We start from the raw sequence: 16115 nt of genomic DNA, 5'->3' as shown, positions 1-16115 counted from the left end.
GACCTGTATGTGAAAGGTTTTATTGGTAACCATTTAAATTTTCAACACTAAATTCATTAAAGCCAGGCTGATAATTTGTACTATAATTCTGCCAGGTAAATACAATACCCCCCCCATTTATAAATGAGAGCCAGGAACTCAGAGAGGGTAAGTATCTGACTCAAGGACACACAGTTAGAAAGTGGCAGAGCTGGGATGTACCCAAAGCCTGTCTCTGTGACACTGCACCATACTTGCCCCCTGGGAAAGAAGGGCTTGGAAATGAGACTGCACATGACAGGAGAGCTTCCCCCTGACCCATCCCAAGCCTGCAGGTACACAGTCGTCCCTAGGAAACCAGGCCTACCCAGCCTGTGCCCATCTGACAGCCAGCCAGAACCAAAGAGAAAACAGGTCTGTATCACACAATCCATTTGAAACTCATGCAGCATGTTTTTTCAAAGTACATACTTTATTTATACAGAATAGTGCAAGTTCGAAATGGATAATGGTTTGTCATCTGACTGATACAGCATCACATGCTGGTGGCTGTCCTGCCCACAGTGGCAGCTGGTAGGGCTGGCCTTAGAAGGACAAGGAACGATTTGGCGGCAGTCACTGATTAGCCTGGGGGATATTTTCTTTCTCAGCAATGTAATCCCCTGAGCACAGACAGCTTCTCCCTTCCCTGTAACCTGTTGTAGGTGTAGCAAGTTTCTGTGCTCTGGCTGTGCTTCCAAGCTTCTGGCCCAAGTCCTACCAGCCCCAAGATTTTCCATGGCATCAACACAATTCTCAACTTGCTGTCAATACTCCCTTCAACCCCCATCTTCCTTTTATTCCATTTTCTCCCTACCTCCCAAGTGTCGCGGGGATACACTGGGCAAAGCAGACCAGTGCTGGGGTCTGAATCCTTCCACTGGGAGGACTGATTAAAGCATCCCAGCATTCTCTCCATCACTGTTCAACTTTCTAGCCTCAACTTAATAGAAACATTGCCTATTCCCTAGAACCATTCTCTGTAAGGTTGGCAATTTCCTCCATCCCTTAGTTCATAGATCCCAGGCACATGGGATTTAAAGGCACAGCCCTCCCATCGTATATGCCATCAGCCTGTGGCGACCGCAGCATCAGCTGCGGAGAGAAACTTTCAGGGCCCATCTCATCTTTCTGCTCAATTCTGGGAGGATACCTGGTTTAGACCATAAGACAGAACAGGGGCTTTGTCATTCCATTCCTCCAATCAGACTGGCTCTCATATCACCCCTCAGCCTCCTGGACTGTCAGAGTTCCTCCCTGGAGGAGGAGGCTGGTTGGTGTCCCATGGCTGGTGGGAGAGGAGCGTCAGAACACTTCCTCACAGAGGACTGGCATCACCAAGGAGCAGTATTTGAAAGGCAGACCTTGGTGCTCACTGGATTGTTTTCTAAACATAAAGCTTTTGAGACATGAGAGAGGCTTTACTGAATAAACGAGTGAACACCTTTGTCTCTGCCCCTTTGCTGCCCCCCGGTCCCAGGATCTGCTCACATACGTGGACAGCCCCATCTTCCTATGGTAATCTTTGCTCTCGAATCATCTACGTGCTGTCTTCTCACTTCCCTGGGATGGGAAAACCCTGCTCCTCAGGTGACCCCATTACTCCCACAGAATTGAACTCCTGCCTAGACTCTGTGTTTCCCTCCTCACCAGCTGTGTATGAGCTGTGGGGGCAGAGAAGACTTGGCGTCCCACTGAACAAATTCAAGTGTTCCAAGAAGCCCACAGACTCCACAGCACAGTGAATGCTCCAGAGGTCAGCCCGGAGGCCACCAGGACAGCACCCATGGCAGAGAGGCAAAGAGAACACCACGGCCAAAATGAGAGCGAGTGATGGAGATGGAGGAGACCGTGTAACATCCTCTGCGGCAGCAGTTCAGAAGGTCTCCTGGGCAGAAGGGGGAGAAGGAGTAAAATGGCCAGGGTACTAGCAATAAAATCCAGCTTGGGCATCTCTAGGGAGTGACACTGTAAAATTCACTGCCAATGCAGCATCTTGCAGAGAGGGCCACTTAAAGACTAAATTCAGGATAGACCTTTTCTCATTCTTGACCAGTACAAGGTTCATGCCTCGGGGCGAGTGTGTCAAAGGCTTAGAGCATTTATCACAGCAAGTCCAAATTCTCTGTTTGCTCTTTAAAAAGACTCTTTAAAAATTAGACTTTTTTTTTAGAGACTCTTTAAAAAGAAAAATCACCTTCTCCTACAGGCCCTCAGCAATTAATTTTTTATTTTGCTTTTTGGCTGGAAGAAGTTTTGATGACACTGCAATTTCCAACCACAGCCCACGGCTTGTGAGGGCTGGGACTCCCCCTTGTAAGCATGGGCCACTCCATTCTCTTCCAGTGGGTTTTATCTGGTGCCTAAGGGGAGATTCAGTGTCACTTCACCACTTGTAGACCAAGAGCTCTTGGGTCTGACAGCTCACAGCACTGAAAAACCTTAAGAAGCAGAGAGAGCCTTGGCAGCCAAGGGACGGTGCGCTTGGGTGTTCTTAAAGGTTTGAGCACCATCTTCTGGTCAGTTTTTGGCTTCTGAGGTCCACTTGCCTTTGAAAACTTCATTTACTTCAGAATGAGAAGATCCCTGAGCAGACAAGCTCAAGCAATTTGCATATTAAAATGCCGGCACCGAGTAGTGCCTGAGGGGAGCTGGCCCACAACAGAACTCCTACCTGCACAAAGCACACGGCCAGCCAGCAAGCATGGCCTTTCAGCAGTGTGACAGTAAGGGCCCCGACCGTGTCCATGAGCGACTCCCACCCTCCTTACCTGGTTATGTGAAATGAGCTCGGAGAGAAGGGGTGGGCTTGCCTGTAGCTTGAGGGCAGGTGACCAAACGGGCACCACCCTCCGTGTGGGCAAAGCCACACAGTGTGGCAGGGAGCCCTGCTTGCTGTGTAAACATGGCACCAGCAGACTTCAACTTTCTGGCATCCAGGAAAGGAAGATAAATTCTAGTCATTTCCCTCCAAAGGGCGGGAACCTACATCCATCTAATTGCACTTCATAATGGATTCCACAAACCATTAATTATCAGATTATATTTTAGGAACTGAAGATAAAAAAGCTTTAAGAAATTCAGGCTCTAAAGGATCACTAACCTGCAGGAACAGTGGCAGCTTGGCAGAGCTCAGACAAGAGGCCACTCGCAAGGCATGGAAGAACCTGGCGTGAGGAAGAGCCAGGGGCAACCGCGGCGCCGCCAGCCCCGCGCTGGTCCCCTGGCTGCATCACCTGCGCCAGAGGGAGGGGCAAGGCCTCCAGGTCATGGAGAAGTTTTAGGCTTTTGATGAGAGAGGTGATGAGGGTAACATGGAAAGGCTCAGGAACAAGCCTTCGGGTACAGACCACCATGGAGAATATCCCGGAAAGGTAGAGGCTGTTCTTTGGGGCTGGGCAGCCTCACACTGAACACTTCCAGCAGAAACCTTCCAATGGCGGCGTTTTGGGCAGGTCTGACTACTGACATGGTGGGACTGGGCACGGAAATGAGGCCTCCTGTGTGACCACGCTGCCACCTGCCCTACTGCCACTGTGAAGGGGGCTGGGCGACCCAAGCGGTTGTGGCGATGATAGAGTGAGGAAGGGGCCAAGTGTGCTTGAGGCTGGGGGTCTCTGGATGGTCTGCTGGCACTTTCCTCAGGTTTTCCAGGGGCCAGAAGTCACCGGCAGCATCTGTAATCCCTATCTAACTGCCACTCTGCACCCTGCGGCTGCCAGCATGTCGTACTTCTCTGGCTGCCCGTCACCAGCCCCCAGCCCACTGCTCCTTCAGACTGTCAGGAGGTACACTGGACTTGGGGATGCACAGGGTCCCCGAAGCCACAGCAGCAGGCCCGTGGGGATGCAGGTCTGCCTCCTTGGAGGGCAATGGAGTTGGCATCACTGACTCAGACACTGTTGGTTCTATGAGAACAATGATGCTTCTCAGTGCAGCCGTTTGGGCTGTGCTAGGCTAAGATGCTAACCACTCAGGACAGTTGGGATGGAGGGGAGAGGCCAAGCTGTGTTCTCTCGGCCCTCCACTGGACGAGGAGCCACTCACTTGGCCTCACCACAGATCAGGGTCACGGTGCCATCCAGCAAATCCTCCACAGTCACCGCCACGAGCTCCGAGCTGGTCTGAGATGTCTGAGAATCAGGCAATGTCACAAACACCTGTGACCCAGCAAGCTGGGTCTCCTCCAAAGTGATCACCTGCTCTGTCGGGGCCGCTGGCTCTGGGGTTTGGATCACCTGAAAGGGAAAGACCACGAGGCTGCTCTGGGCAGTGTCCACAGTTGGCACCCCAGAATTTACATGGTTTTCATCTTGTGCTGGAATGATGATATTTATGTTTTCACCTGAGGAGAACAATTACATGTGCCTAATGGGAAGAGGCAAGTCTAACACACCAGTGATGCAAAAGAGAAGGCAGGCAAACAATTTAAATAACTCTGTGAGCTAAATTGCTATAATTTAGCTCAGTATGCCATCTCGGGGTGCCCGGACTCTATGATTACACAACAGTGAACACTGGCTCAGTTTCTCACACTGGGTTTTTCTGTCTTAAGATTACACTGCAGAGGTAAGTGCCATATGAAAGGAATGACACGGAAGGTAGTCGGTCTCATGCTTGAACCATGGAAACAGGAATGAGTTACCAGAAGCCTTGGTTTGCCAAAGGTGGCATCTCTGGACCTCAACCAGGCTAAAAGCCTTCCTTAGAGGCTACATGGCTACAGAGCTTGGAAGAATGGGTAGAGATAATGTGACTTCTATCACCTCATTCATTTGGTTCACCAGCCGGCAGGGCAGACACCTTTTGTCCTCCACAGGTCACACATACCCCTTCCAAATGTCCACCACCTGGTAAAGATGATCTTCCCAGCTCAGGGACAGCTAGTCTGTGGTTGTGAAGTACATCAGTTCCTGCCTCAACCTCCAAGCTGATGCTTCTGATCCATGGAGCTCAGGACGGCTTGAAGCGCCCTGATATTTTCAGACCTGAGCACCCACAGAGGGCACAGTGCCACCCTGGCTCTTGGGAACAGCCAGAAGTGGGGAGCAGGGCACTAGACCTGAGTGGGCAGAAGGAAGGAAGCCAAGCTCAGCCATGTCTCTGTGCTGTGGGGCTGAACAGAGCAATTGTGGTGTTCAATCTAAATCCATCTAGGATAGTTTTCAAAACTGCTTTTCTTTTAGCAATGGGATCCTCCCACTTCACCCCTCCCCTTTTTCTCCCAAAGGACAGCTTACCAAGAATATGTAAAAAAGATCAAAGCAGAGCTGCTCTAGTTGATATGGCAGCAGGAGAGTCACCTGGCGCGGGTGTGCCTGACCTGCCCTCAGCTCCCCACAGACGCCCCTAAGAGCATGTTTAGGAAGGCCTCACCTACGGGACTGGACAGCAGGACAGCCCAGTCAGTTAAGAGTTCCTCTCCAGTCCCTGGACAAATTACTGCCAATAGACAGAACTAAGTTTCCTTTCCTTTCCTTTGTCCTCTTTATTGGAGAAGACAGAGGAGCAGTAAGAGGCCCAGGGAACTACAGAGGGGCTGGAGCAGCTCAGTCCCGAAACATCAGAAGAGGCAGGGCCCTCACCCGGGTGAGGGGAGGGTCAGCCCGAGGAGCTCTCAAAGTGCTTCAAGCGAAGGTCTCAACAGAGAGCTCAGCCACCCAAGAGCTCCCTGGGGCCCCCCGCAGTGTTTCGCAGAAGGCGGGGAAGTGTGTGAATGAGAAGGGGAAACCAAGGTTGGTCTGCTTTTGGAAATTCTTGTTTCAGGCTCCCTCTACCCAGGGACAATTTCAAGTGTGGTCCCCAGCAGACTAGAATTTTCTATTCTGTTTGGTAAGGGATCCAGAGAGACTCTTCTACCAGGTCCTCTTGGTCCTGAATGTATTACTTGTGGGACCATTTGAGAGCCCTAGAAAGATGGGTATTGTGACAGAACTGCCTCTAAAGGAGCCTTAGGAACCCCGAATTAGCGCCCTGGCATCTGATGGCCCCAGAATCACCTGCGCCATCGGTGAGGCTGCTGCTGGGGCATCAGTGCCTGTCACCTTTGGGTGTTCAGATTCCAGGTGACCATCCAGCTGGGCCTGGGAGGTGAAGAGCTCACCACAGAGCTCACAGGGGAAGGTGTTCTCTGACTGCCTGAAGTGCTCCGTGCTGACATGGTGCTGCAGGGCTCCGGGGAAGCGGAAGGTGGCCACGCAGTACAAGCACCTGAACGGCTGCGACCCTGCAGAAGGGGAGACAGAGGGGATGGGCTATGGTGGAATGACAGAGAAATCAGCAGAAAGAGGGGAGAGGAAGGAGCAGAGGCAGATCCAGGTTCTGTGAGAACTGAAGCTTATACGATTTGGGGAACCCTCTTTAGGAAAAACAATACAACATTCCAAATACAGGATTATTTGGAAGTTTTGGACGGGTCCTATGTAAGTGAGGAGCCCTAAAGCCACAGCTTCATTCTCATTAGTATTAGATTCAGGCTAAATGTGCCTCTGCTGGAGCCCATAATTCACTCAGGTGTAGACAGTGACGCTGATGATGCTGTATTTCATCAATTCCAAGAGGCACATTTTAACATCTCTGAAATGGGTTCATGGTATCTTAGGACTGCTCCGGACAAGGCAGCAGGTGGGTGCAGACTGCCAATGACTGCACATTTACGAACACCTGAAGGGGCAGCATCAAGACTTGCAGATTGTGTGTTCGTGGCTTGGAAGGAAATCCCCAAGACAAGAGTGGGGCACATTTTTAACTTACAGGAACCAACCGGTCTTGGGGAAAAGGTAAGAGGTGGATGTTCAGCTACATTCCCAAAGCACGAATGAGAAGTAGCCCAGTCTTATATAATCCTCAAGAGACCAAAACCAACGGCCTTACTGTGCTCCATCACCAAGGCTCCTGACGGCAGAGTGCACCGCCATGTGGAATGACACCAGGTCAACAGTCACAGCTGAAAGGACTCTGAGAAGCTGGATTCTCGCCTTCATTTATTTCTGTTTTCCTTTTTATATTGCATACAAGAGTGAACATAATCTACATCAAATTAAGTCCAAAACAACCCTCAGAATAACCTGCAAGTTCTAAGTGATAAGAAAGTGTAGTTTAATTGGCAGTTTTTCTTTCTTAATGGTTTTTTAAAAACAGTGCAGCTCACAGCTAGCATTTTGAGTGATGAGACATAGCAGTAACAATGATTTCACAGGAAATGCTTCAGAGATGCTCACAGAAATGGTTCCAAGCTTTATGTATTTTCTATATACTAACATACTCATTTTCAGTTTTCCTAGGAGGTAGGCACTACAATTGTCACTGTTTTATAGATGGGGAAACTGAGGCACAAGTTAGTTTGCTTAGCCTGGTTGGCACAGCTATGAATGGTGGGGATAAGACTCACTCCAGATGGTCCAGCCCAGCAGCATTCTGGAAGGGCCACTGACCTGAATGCTGGCACTTGATGTGAACCTGCAGCAAAGCTGGTGTGGGGAAGAGCTCCTTACACTGGTCACATTCATGGAACTTCATATCTGTGAAGGACAAGAAGAAGTGGTGGGAAAGAACAAAAGGATGGCTCTCTAAGGCTGGAGAGTAACAGGACGGGGGAGAGGAGGTGATGGCTAACTCCTAGCAAGCATCTACCTCATGCCTGTGGTGTATGAGTGCGATCTAGTGGCCCAGAGCACCAAGGCTGGATGCAGACCAGCTAGATGCAAACAGGGTTGTTGTGAGAGTGAAATGAGAAATCACACCCAGAGTGCCCTGCATGTAGCCTGCCCACAGGAAATGCTTCATGACTGCCAGCTGTCGTAATTATCTCCAAATTGACAGGCAATGGAAGTATTAATAACTTTCTGAAGACAAGGAAACAGGCTCAGAAACAGAAGTCACCTGTCAAGGTCATACAGCTGATCAGTGCTGGAGTCAGGGTTTCCACCCAAGCTTGTCTGCCCCCATAGCTGCCACCCTTGCCCACGTGCCCCAACTGATCATCACTCAGGCTGGTAGGAGCTCACAGTGCTCTGAGTCTCTGGGCTTGAGAACTACTGCCACTCAAGCTATGTTACTGATGGTCCATGGACTGGTGTGGCATCCCTTCAGGCACGCTGAGGCAGAAGGCAGGAATTACCATAGCACACCTGGCTAACACTGGAAGCCAGGAGATTTGGAACCCAGGATGCTATTCATCAGCAGGCCCTACTCTGTCTATGATGCCCAAACGTCACCTGCATGCTCTGCTTTGATGTGCTTCTTGTGTTCAATAGTGTTGGGAAAGGTTTTGTCACAGGAGCTGCACTGGAGCGATGCGAACTTGGAAGATCGATGGTTCTGAGCAGCAAATACATCAGGGTGGTGGGTCCGATTGTGGTACCACAAACCAGACAATTGCTGCAAGGAATTTGGCAAATGTTAGGTCTTAGAATGTTCCAGTAGCTGGAGAGTTCACAAAATCCTCATGAGAGAGAGAGGAAAACATTCTCAGTTAAGCTTATGGCTCTAGAATCACATGCTTACCTATCAAACTAAGTGTTGTCAACATGAGAGGCTGGTGTTTGTGGGAACAAGGCATTTGTATATTTGCTGAGAGGCCACTACAGGACAGGGCTCAGTTGAGTCCTTCAGAAACTCTCAGTTGTCACAACAAGCCTATGAGGTACAAGCTAAGGCACAAAGGGGTTACATGACTTGTCCAAGGTCACACAGATTAGCAAACAGCAAGACCAGGATTCAAACCCTGGCCTTCCAATTGAAGTACCTGTTCTTCTCCACTGACCCATATCACACCTCTTCCCAGAGGCCCAGGGGGAGCAGCAGAGAAACGTGCTGGAGCAGGGGTGTGTGCTGTCCCTGCTCTATAAGCAACTGTCCCCATCCCTCCTGGGTTCCAGAGCAGCTTTGGGACACTCCCTAAAATTTCACGGTTTCCTAGAGATGGAGTCATAACACAAGACACGACCCCAAATTAACTCTCAGTATTTGTTGTGCTGAAATTAGCCATGGTGCTTCTCTCTATATACCCAAATCTGACAGATGCAAAAACCATTCTTTTCTCTGTGGCATTAGAGTTAAGTTTCTCATAGATGTGGTTTCTTTCTAGTTGCATATGGGGTTTCACCTTAATTACATACCAAATTCTAAGGTAAAGAAGCAGAGCCCTTCCCTGAGAGTTAAACACAAACAACAATTATGCTAAACAAGGTAATTTCAGGCAGAGTTACATACCCCACTGTCATGGTCATTTCCCTCGACACATGGGGTCAATAGGTTCTACAGAACGTGAGTATCCATGGGGAAAAGCAGTATTCAGTTCATGACAAGGCTGAAATCTAAGACAAGTGGTATAAGGGTGCTTGGCTCCAATTAAAGCTCTCCTACCACATTACTCTGACCATGTCACCTTCAATAATCGGAATATTTACAGGCTGCATTCTTCACAAGAACCAGCTATCATCATATCCTGGAGACAAGATGTGCTCTGCATGCTATAAACATGGGAATCAAGGAAGATCAAAGGGAGAGCAGGCCAGGGGCTGGGGGCAGAGCTCCCACGGAATCTGAGCTCACCTGGTAGGCCTTGTTGCAGATCCCACAGCTGAAGGGCTTCCCTCCAACATGGGTCACCATGTGCCGCTCCAGCATGGAAGGGGCACTGAAGATCTTCCCGCACGTGGGGCAGGGGTGGTACTCCTTGGAGTGTACCTCGTGGATGTGCTTGCGGTGATCCTGCAGAGTGGGGAAGCTCATCCTGCATTTCTTGCAGTCATAGGGATCTTCTATGTCTGGTTCCATGAGAGGAAGGAGAGGGGAAATACCACAGGCAGCTATCAGTGAGATGTGGGTGGTTGTAACAGCTCCAGATGCAAGACTCTGTTTAGATGTAATGCAAGGTCGCAGACTCCGACAACCAGAAGTCAGTGTGGTGATCACCTGATTACTTCCTAGCTTCCTCTAGGGAGGGGGATTCCTCCCAGGCTTCTGGATGAACCACCTCTGCAGCACCAAGGATTTCACCTCGATTCCTTATGTGCTATCTTACAAGTGAAGTTCCATTTTGCTACTTACCAGGGAGCAATGCCCTTGCCCCTCCCCTGCTTGCAGTGGGCATTTGTGAGTTTTCCAAATTCTCTATAGAGATTCCTACATACACCCCAGAGCATCACTATTTCCTTTGTTGTCAGTAGTATGACTGACAGGAAGAATGCTTCCTTGCTCCCACTTTAGATTCAAAAATAACATTTTCATAGGTGGCATTCAGTGAGTGCTAGATGACAGGCAGGTTTTAAGTGCCTTACATATATGAACTCACTTTATCCTTCCTGTAACCCTGTAGTAGGTTCCATTATCAGTCCCTATTTTAGAAATTAGGAAAAGCAAGGCTGAGAGTGCCCAGTGACACAGTAGGAAATGGCTGGACTGGGTAACAATCCCAGTGTTCACTGCCAAGTATGCTCTGAGCTACATACTTAATTGGACACACCAACTCTTCAGTGAGACCTCAAAAGTAAGACCTGCCACAGATAAAGAATACATTGCTGTCCCCATGGCAGGAAACTTCAGCCTTTTTCTGAAAGCAACAGAAAGCAAATGTTTTAATAGTAAAACCCTTTGCCCAGAAGAAGGCCAGCACACAGGCCAATCTTAGGTGTGCACTGATCCAGACTAACTCAGAACTCCACCGTGCAGCAGCACTCAGTACCACTGACGACTTTCCCGTGGGCACGAGCTCTGGCAATCTCAGTTTACAAGGAACAGTCTCTGAGAGCGGGGCCTGGATGCTGGGCCTGCCACCAATGATATGCTCTAAGGCATGGCAGGTCTTCTGGGTCCTCTCCATTCTGAAAATTGAGTCTTCCCCTTCCCTGACCCCCCTGTAAACTGGGAGAAGGAAACTGAAGCAGAATGTCATTTAAAAGGTCCAGAGGATGTCAAAATTATGGCACTGGATTCAAGCCAATCTCATTCATCTGGAAGTCTATTGCAACTGGATTTTTTGTACTTATAAACTCCTTGGGGGGAAGGGGCAGCATTTGCTCTTCTTCCAACAATGCCCAGGGTCCAGCCACATGCTGAGCACACACAGAAGCTCTAGCAAAGTCCTTTGCTGGCTGGCTGGTGACAGACTTGAATGTGCTGATATAAAGCATGTTTGTGAGTCACTGTATTTGCTAGCTAGAAACTGATGTGTGGGAAACAGGGCTGGGGAGGGGAGAAGGGTATGCAAGGTCCACAGCATTCAAAAGAGGCTTTGATGGTGAGGAATGGGATCTGAGAGGGTTGCTCTTCTCACCAATAATAGTATCTGGCATTTACTGAGGGTTTTCTAGGTGTCAGGCAGGGAGCTTCGTGCTTTACACCTGATAGCTTACTAGTTCTCACTGTAACCCGAGGTGGTAGCATACTTATTTTCTCTAGTTTACAGAAGAGGCATTAGAGACATAGAGAAGTAGGATATTTGTTTAAGGTCTCAAGGAAGTAAAGGGCAGGGTCACGATGTGTGAATTCAGTGCCCAGCTCTCCCCCCACCGTGCTGTACTGATTACATTCCTACTGCAACAAGAGCAGCTGAAGATGGGATGTGCCGGCCAGACGCCACACTGGCGACTTCCTGATGATGTAATGGGGAGTCACAGAATTACCTTTCCCTTCCTGTGTGTGCTGACTAGAACTGTGTTTTTGTCTGTATCAGTTCTAGCAGAAGGGGAGAAAGATGGGGGAAGACCCTACAAACTAAGTGAATGTGACGGCATTTGGGGGAGAATGCTGGGCGGGCTTTGAAAGGAGTGTGCCTAGGGACCACTCACAATGGTAGACATTTGCTCAGAGGCCTCGGGGAAGGCAGGTTTGATTATAAGATGAGAGTAGGGGAAAGACAGTGGGGGCAGCAAACAGAAGCTCAGTGGACTAATGGGAGTATTCTGCGCTTTGTGAGTCTGTCTGTTACAGAGGCTCTCTCCTTCAAGCCTAATTTGCCTGTCAGCCAAATACCACCAGGTGAGCTAAAGAGGAAGGAAGACAAGGAAACAGCCTGAACAGAGAAATGGGCATCACACAATGACATGTTAAAATGGGATTTTTCTTGAAATAGGAATGAGCTATGTGGGTTTTGCAGGATAGGGGAGGTGAAGGCACCAAATGGGCCCAGGTCTGGCAGAGTGACAACTTCTGTTATGATTGTTACATGCATTCTCAGGGCCAGGCCTAGCACCAAGCGCCTTGTCCACAACCTCAGTACATACTGTGAAACGTGTGCAGGTGGATGGAGAGGCCATTGGCTTGCCGGAAGCCTTTGCCACAGTCCCTGCAGACATATGGCTTGTCTCCAGTGTGAGTCCTCACGTGGCGGGAGAGCTCAATGGACTGGGCAAACACGGCATCGCAGTACTGGCATGCATACATTTTCCCTGGAAATATACATGCTTTTGTTAAGAGACAGCACTAAATATTTTTGGCATTCCTAAAAATGTCACATTCTAAAGCACGTATCAGGGAAATATAATCTGGGAGATGATATTAAAACAAGGTAATATGTAATATACTGAGGGAGAGGTCTGAGCCACTCTATCAGATGGCATCTCACAAACAGCCCATCACACAGAGAGGGTGTCATGTGGTCTCCCTATCCTGAGGAATAAGGATGGAGTTCTCATCATACAAGACTACCCATCTGTTAACCAGGCCACCATGAGGATGGAAGAGTTCATTCCACTCCCGGGAAACAGATACAATCTTGTGCCTGGAAATACCCTAGTCCACATCCCTTACAACTTCACAGTGTAGAACTGCAAGTGCAACATAAAGGTGACAGACGTGGATTCAGAGAAAAATGAAAGCCTTCTTTCAGTGACTTGCTATAAATTACTATAAATAACTTGGCCTCTATTTTCTCATGCACATCATAAGAATATAATGACCAGAATAAAATGAAAGAAATCAGAAAATACAGGTAAAGAGCAAGTCTGGAAAACTGGCATTTGTAAAACATAGTAGACCAACTGTACCTCCAAGCTCCCTTATGGGTCAACAGGGAAGGGAGGAAATCAGTGAGGTAAGGGTCTCAGACCCCTCATATCCCAGGGCCTAATTCAACTAAAGAAATCAACTTCACTTTCATTTTCTACATAGTGGGATTTGAATAAGATCTTGTTAGAAAAAAAGGGTTTCTTGAATCAAGAGTTGAAGTTACTGAGGAGTCCTTGACCACCTTCTTCACCCTCACTCTCCAGGTGATCTCATCTTAGAGCCTTATATACTATCTATACACTGACAGCTTCATTCATAAATCTAGCTCCCAGCTTTCCCCAGACCTTCACTTATAGAGTCATATGCCTGGTACTCTACTTCTCTGCTTGGGGCTCTAATTTATCATATCTAAAACAGAGCTCCTAATTCTCTATCCTACCATGCCCACCACCCACCCACCTACCCATCCATATACACACATGGAAGCCCAAAGCTCTGCCATTTCAGTAAATGGCAGCACCATTTACTCAGCTGCTTATGCCCCAAAACCCAGAGCCATCCTTAATTCTTCCTTCTGTCACATCCCACATGCAATCTATCATTAGTCCTGTAATGTCCACTTTCAACAATACATTCCCAAACTTGAGCATTTTTTACAACTGCCCTTAACACAACTCTGGTTGAAAACCCCACCATTTCCACATAGGACTACTGCAGTGCCTCTCCGTTTATATTGCACTATTGACCTTTTACAGTTTTTTCCCCCCATATCTGAGGGGGATAGGGAATCTGTAATCTGATAATTATTTGATGTTCTTGGGTTTCTAATCCTGCAGTTTGTTATACCTGCTGACTCTCCCTCCTGGAGAATTGTTCCTCAAGTGTTGTCATTTTGTATTGTGAACTCATCTTCTACAGGGTTTTTTAAAATTTTGGTATCATTAATGTACAATTACATGAGCAACATTATGGTTACTAGACAACCCCCATTATCAAGTCCCCACCACATACCCCATTACAGTCACTGTCCATCAGTGTAGTAAGATGGTACAGAATCACTACTTGTCTTCTTTGTGTTCTACTGCCTTCACTGTGCCCCCCCTTCATTATGTGTGCTAATTGTAATGTCCCCTTCTTCCCTTTATCCCTCCCTTCCCACCCATCCTCCCCAGTCCCTTTCCCTTTGGTAACTGTTAGTCCATTCTTGGGTTCTGTGAGTCTGCTGCTGTTTTGTTCCTTCAGTTTTTTTCTTTGTTCTTATACTCCACAGATGAGTGAAATCATCTGATACTTGTCTTTCTCCACCTGGCTTGTTTCACTAAGCATAATACCCTCTAGCTCCATTCATATTGTTGTAAATGGTAGGATTTATTTTCTTCTTACAGCTGAATAATATTCCATTGTGTTCCATTGTGGATATGTACCACATCTTCTTTATCCATTCATCTACTTGTGGACACTTAGGTTACTTCCATTTCTTGGCTATTGTAAACAGTACTATAATAAACATGGGGGTGCATATGTCTCTTTGAAACTGGGCTCCTGCATTCTTAGGGTAAATTCCTAGGAGTGGAATTCCTGGGTCAAATGGTATTTCTATTTTGAGTTTTTTGAGGAACCTCCATATTGCTTTCCACAATGGTTGAACTAATTTACATTCCCACCAGCAGTGGAGGAGGGTTCCCCTTTCTCCACATCCTCACCAACATTTGTTGTTGTTTGTCTTTTGGATGTTGGCCATCCTAACTGGTGTGAGGTGATATCTCACTGTGGTTTTAATTTGCATTTCTCTGATGATTAGCAATGTGGAGCATCTTTTCATGTGCCTGTTGGCCATCTGAATTTCTTCTTTGGAGAAGTGTCTGTTCAGATCCTCTGCCCATTTTTTAATTGGCTTATTTGCTTTTTGTTTGTTGAGGTGCGTGAGCTCTTTATATATTTTGGATGTTAACCCTTTATCAGATCTGTCATTTACGAATATATTCTCCCATACTGTAGGATGCCTTTTTGTTCTACTGATGGTATCCTTTGCTGTACAGAAGCTTTTCAGCCTGATATAGTCCCACTTGTTCAATTTTGCTTTTGTTTCCCTTGCCTGGGGATATATTTTCATGAAGAAGTTGCTTATGTTTACGTCCAAGAGATTTTTGCCTATGTTTTTTTCTAAGAGTTTTATGGTTTCATGACTTACATTCAGGTCTTTGATTCATTTTGAGTTTACTTTTGTGTGTGGGTTTAGACAATGATCCGGTTTCATTCTCTTACATGTAGCTGTCCAGTTTTGCCAACACCAGCTGTTGAAGAGGCTGTCATTTCCCCACTGTATATCCATGGCTCCTTTGTCATATATTAATTGACCATATATGTTTGGGTTAATATCTGGACTCTCTATTCTGTTCCACTGGTCTATGGGTCTGTTCTTCTGCCAGTGCCAAATTGTCTTGATTACTGTGGCTTTGTAGTAGAGCTTGAAGTTGGGAAACAAGATCCCCCCTGCTTTATTCTTCCTTCTCAGGATTGCGTTGGCTTTTCGGGGTCTTTTGTGGTTCCATATGAATTTTAAAACTATCTGTTCTAGGTCATTGAAGAATGCTGTTGGTATTTTGATAGGGATTGCACTGAATCTGTAGATTGCTTTAGGCAGGATGGCCATTTTACAATATTAATTCTTCCTAGCCAAGAGCGTGGGATGAATTTCCATTTGTTAGTATCTTCTTTAATTTCTCTTAAGAGTGTCTTGTAGTTTTCAGGGTACAGGTCTTTCAGTTCCTTGGTTAGGTTTATTCCTAGGTATTTTATTCTTTTTGATGCAATTATGAATGGAATTATTTTCCTGATTTCTCTTTCTGCTAGTTCATCATTAGTGTATAGGTATGCAACAGATTTCTGTGTACTAATTTTGTATCCTGCAACTTTGCTGAATTCTGATATCAGTTCTAGTAGTTTTGGAGTTGATTCTTTAGATTTTTTTATGTGCAATATCATGACATCTGCAAATAGTGGCAGTGTGACTTCTTTCTTACCAATCTGGATGCTTTTTATTTCTGTGTTTTGTCTGATTGTTGTGGCGAGGACCTCCAGTACTATGTTGAATAAAAGTAGGGAGAGTGGCCATCCCTGCCTGGTACCTGATCTTAGGGGAAAAG

General features: G+C 47.2%; 1 protein-coding gene across 5 annotated transcripts in view; it reads right to left on the bottom strand.

Annotated features, from left to right (window-relative positions):
• Positions 1-432: 432 nt before the first annotated feature.
• ZBTB40 (zinc finger and BTB domain containing 40) overlaps positions 433-16115 on the bottom strand; it is a 104256-nt gene continuing 88573 nt past the window's right edge. Inside the window, exons 13-19 of one of the 5 annotated variants that reach the window (XR_012130050.1) lie at positions 12246-12410; positions 9574-9788; positions 8235-8397; positions 7452-7538; positions 6018-6244; positions 3122-4256; positions 433-2947 (exon numbers count right to left, since the gene is read on the bottom strand). Coding sequence is in view for 2 of the 5 variants with exons in the window: in XM_073233375.1 (XP_073089476.1) it covers positions 3251-3254; positions 4066-4256; positions 6018-6244; positions 7452-7538; positions 8235-8397; positions 9574-9788; positions 12246-12410 (1052 nt within the window). In the remaining 3 variants the exon portion in view is untranslated. Of the gene's footprint in view, positions 4257-4848; positions 5081-6017; positions 6245-7451; positions 7539-8234; positions 8398-9573; positions 9789-12245; positions 12411-16115 lie in introns of all 5 variants that reach the window. The other 4 variants (XR_012130051.1, XM_073233375.1, XR_012130052.1 and 1 more) reach the window with 4 other exon arrangements.

The sequence above is a fragment of the Manis javanica genome, chromosome 4 (assembly GCF_040802235.1).
Source record: "Manis javanica isolate MJ-LG chromosome 4, MJ_LKY, whole genome shotgun sequence".
In the NCBI taxonomy this organism is placed as follows: Eukaryota; Metazoa; Chordata; class Mammalia; order Pholidota; family Manidae; genus Manis; species Manis javanica.
Note: the sequence above shows the minus strand (reverse complement) of the source record. Positions and strands in the feature narration are given on the sequence as shown.